The sequence below is a fragment of the Dendropsophus ebraccatus genome, chromosome 5, assembly GCF_027789765.1.
Source record: "Dendropsophus ebraccatus isolate aDenEbr1 chromosome 5, aDenEbr1.pat, whole genome shotgun sequence".
NCBI lineage: Eukaryota > Metazoa > Chordata > Amphibia > Anura > Hylidae > Dendropsophus > Dendropsophus ebraccatus.
In genome coordinates this window covers 140,741,287-140,744,446 of record NC_091458.1, presented here as the reverse complement: position 1 = coordinate 140,744,446, position 3,160 = coordinate 140,741,287, and the positions used below count along the sequence as shown (strand labels likewise).

Genomic DNA, 3,160 nt, shown 5'->3' with positions numbered 1-3,160 from the left:
TGGTTTCACCAGGGGATACATGCTGGGCGTAACCTGTAGCAGACAAATAGGATCATTGGCGCCCTATTTAATATGGTAGCAGAGGACACGTGCCGATCACTTAAGAGAATAGTACAACAGTAATAAATGCAGAAATCACAGTGATCTCACCCAAAGGGTGTGATAGGTAAAGAAATGTCAGGAAGTCATCAAGATTTACATGTATAGAATTTATTTGATGGTATGTACATGTATTAGGAATAGGCCGAGTCCATGGCTGCTGTCCAGGTCTTATCCGCAGCATAGCCAGGATCTCTTCCTGCGTATCTTTAGGTTTTTCTCTTCTTTTATTTTAATCCTCTCTCTCCTCCTGTTTAACCACAGCCTGACTTCCTTGCTTTTTTCTTCTCTCTCTCTCTTTATTTGACTCCTGGTCCTGGTCTTCTCTTTTCTTATTTTTAGCCAGGAGCGGAATCTCCAGAATCGTTGTTTTTTTTTTAATATCTCTCTCTTTTTCTCCTGCAAGGTTATAGGCACAGGGTCCCGAATGCGTCCTTGGGCATCCACAACGTTACTTTTTTTAGTGATGTTCTTGATGTGGCTTACAGTCTGCTCTGTGGTCTTTTTCAGTACTGTGAGGATACCTATATGTTGTTGAGGGATTTCTTCTTTATGACTGATCTCCTCTTCCGGCTTGTCCTCTGGTATCACGATCTCTGGAACATCTGCAATGCAAAAGGGAAGACATGATAATCCGCATGTGTTATGAGAAGCTATACCTGCTGCTCCATAGACAGAATACAGGCCGCCATAAACAGCACCCAGTATTCTACTAACAGATTGAAAGGGTGAAAGTATAAAAAATAACAGTGTATGAGGTAAATGACAGCGATACAACTCTCTATAATACAAGTGTATGGCCACCATTTAGAATCTAGATCTTAGACCCCCCTCCCCCTTTATGGTATAGTAATTATTACCTGGTATAAGGACAACCACTTCTTGTAAATCAGCACTTTCTGGCTGCTGGCGATGACGTCTGCGCCGACACCAATATATCACGCTGTGAAACAAAGTAAAATCCTTACATAAACTTATACAGATATCACAATTCATTTACGTATTCATATATCACCCTCCCCCTATTATCTGTATATAGCCTGTGAATGGCTGCAATAGTTGCTGCGCCCCCTATAGTTCTGATAGTAAACTACATGTCAGCTCTATATTATATCTATATTACACTGGAATAGCCAGAATTCCTAAATCTTTCCTTTTTCATCCCCCTCAAGGCTTCATGTCTCGCTTTGTAGAAGAGATCCCATAACCCCAGAGCCCCCTATAACTATCAAAACATATAATGAGCAGGAACTTACCAGAAAATGGTGACAGCAACGGCCACAATCACCCCTATAACTCCACCAATGAGACCTCCGCCTGGTAATAAACAAAGACAATTATTATTATATGTTATTTATTACTATTAGGAATATATATATTTGTATATAATGAACGTCATTGTGATAGTAACTACTCACTGTTATGGCCTCCGTTATAGTTGATGGGAATCTCCATCCCCGCATCCCCGATCACTGTCAAGAAAGGAAAATACCGACATTAAATACATTTCCCAGCTACAGAAATACAATGTCCATTTAGTTCCTTTAATATGAAGCCATTACCTGATGACTCCGTCATCTCTTGCCCGAAGTACAAACTACACATGGATAAAAACACCAGAACTCTCTGTATTTCCATCCTCTCCAACCGGCTGCAAACTACAGAGTGACTCCATCCTGGGCGCATAGAACCTGTCACAAAGCGTCTATGATGACATCACAATGCTTTCCTTAATATAGCATTGTGATGTCATCAGTCACCTGATCTGTACTGTGAAGTTGTGTACACGTTGTTGTCATAGTAACATGGAGGGAAGGATGAGCAATGTATGTAGGAAGGAGATTGTTATCTACAGAGCAGTATGATGGATTTTGTTTATATAATTATATATTATATTATGTTACTAACACTGCAACATAACATCAGTCATATTGGGGACATGTTCTCTGTTGGACCAATTGTAGTTCATAATGACAAAAAAAAGGACACAATATACATAGGTTCCATGTTATGCTGCTAAAAAAGAGTTATGTAATGGATTATATTTCCAGCACAGCGTGTGAATACAGACATTCTGGTGTAATAAGACACTACAAGTCCCAGTCTTTCCTAGATATAAATGAATATACACTGCACCAGTAATATACAACAAACCTGGGCACAGGTGACAGGTTACAGTTGTTTTCCAGTATTGTTCTTGTTGATGGACTCTTCATTTCCTATTAGCAGCTGCACCTGACATTGTGGCTTATAGCACTGAAGTGAGTGAGAGGAGCTGCAATACCAGGTACAGCCACTACCCATTGTATGGCACTGTGCCCTGGAGAAGAAGAAGAAGAAAAAATCCCAGATGTCCATTTGATAAATGCATTATGGAAGTACTACAAGTCCCAGTAATAGCCTACATGAAGAAGTACTACAGTCCTCTAAATAAATACAATGTGTAACATTCAGCTTCTAAAATCCCAACATAGTCAACAAGTAAATTACAGCGCAGTGCAGAACAGAGGTACTACAGGTGCAATGCTGGTCGGTCGGTCTATCTATCTATCTATCTATCTATCTATCTATCTATCTACCTATCTATCTATCTATCTATCTATCTATCTATCTCCTATCTATCTATCTATCTATCTATCTATCTATCTATCTCCTATCTATCTATCTATCTATCTACCTATCTATCTATCTATCTATCTATCTATCTATCTATCTATCTCCTATCTATCTATCTATCTATCTATCTCCTATCTATCTATCTATCTATCTATCTATCTATCTATCTATCTATCTATCTACCTATCTATCTATCTATCTATCTATCTATCTCCTATCTATCTATCTATCTATCTATTAGGGATGAGCGAACCGAACGGTAACGAACCAGATTTGTTACGAACTTTGCAAAAGGTTCGGTTCGTCGCCGAACCGAACTTTAAAAAAGTTCGTAACGAATCTGGTTAAAATAACAATAACAAATAAAATCAAAGACATCTTTAAAAAGTGATGCAAACACATCTGGAATGCATCTGGGAAAGCAGGGAAACAGTATTAGAGGAAT

At 38.7% G+C, this 3,160-nt stretch overlaps 1 protein-coding gene across 1 annotated transcript; it reads right to left on the bottom strand.

Annotated features, from left to right (window-relative positions):
- Positions 1 to 225: 225 nt before the first annotated feature.
- Positions 226 to 1,745, bottom strand: LOC138793863 (uncharacterized). The gene is made up of 5 exons (XM_069972580.1): positions 1,662 to 1,745; positions 1,518 to 1,571; positions 1,356 to 1,416; positions 960 to 1,042; positions 226 to 704 (listed from the first exon to the last, which is right to left on the bottom strand). Exons 1-5 carry the CDS (start codon positions 1,735 to 1,737, stop codon positions 271 to 273), a joined length of 708 nt encoding a protein of 235 aa, XP_069828681.1. The 5' UTR covers positions 1,738 to 1,745; the 3' UTR covers positions 226 to 270.
- Between the last annotated feature and the right edge of the window lie 1,415 nt (positions 1,746 to 3,160).

Coding starts and splice junctions, on each gene's coding strand:
- LOC138793863 (XM_069972580.1), bottom strand. CDS start 1,737: ATGGAAATACAGAGAGTTCTGGTGTTTTTATCCATGTGTAGTTTGTAC. Junction 1,417..1,517: donor CTATAACGGAGGCCATAACA/GTGAGTAGTTAC, acceptor GTTTATTACCAG/GCGGAGGTCTCATTGGTGGA. Junction 705..959: donor AGTGGTTGTCCTTATACCAG/GTAATAATTACT, acceptor TTTGCATTGCAG/ATGTTCCAGAGATCGTGATA.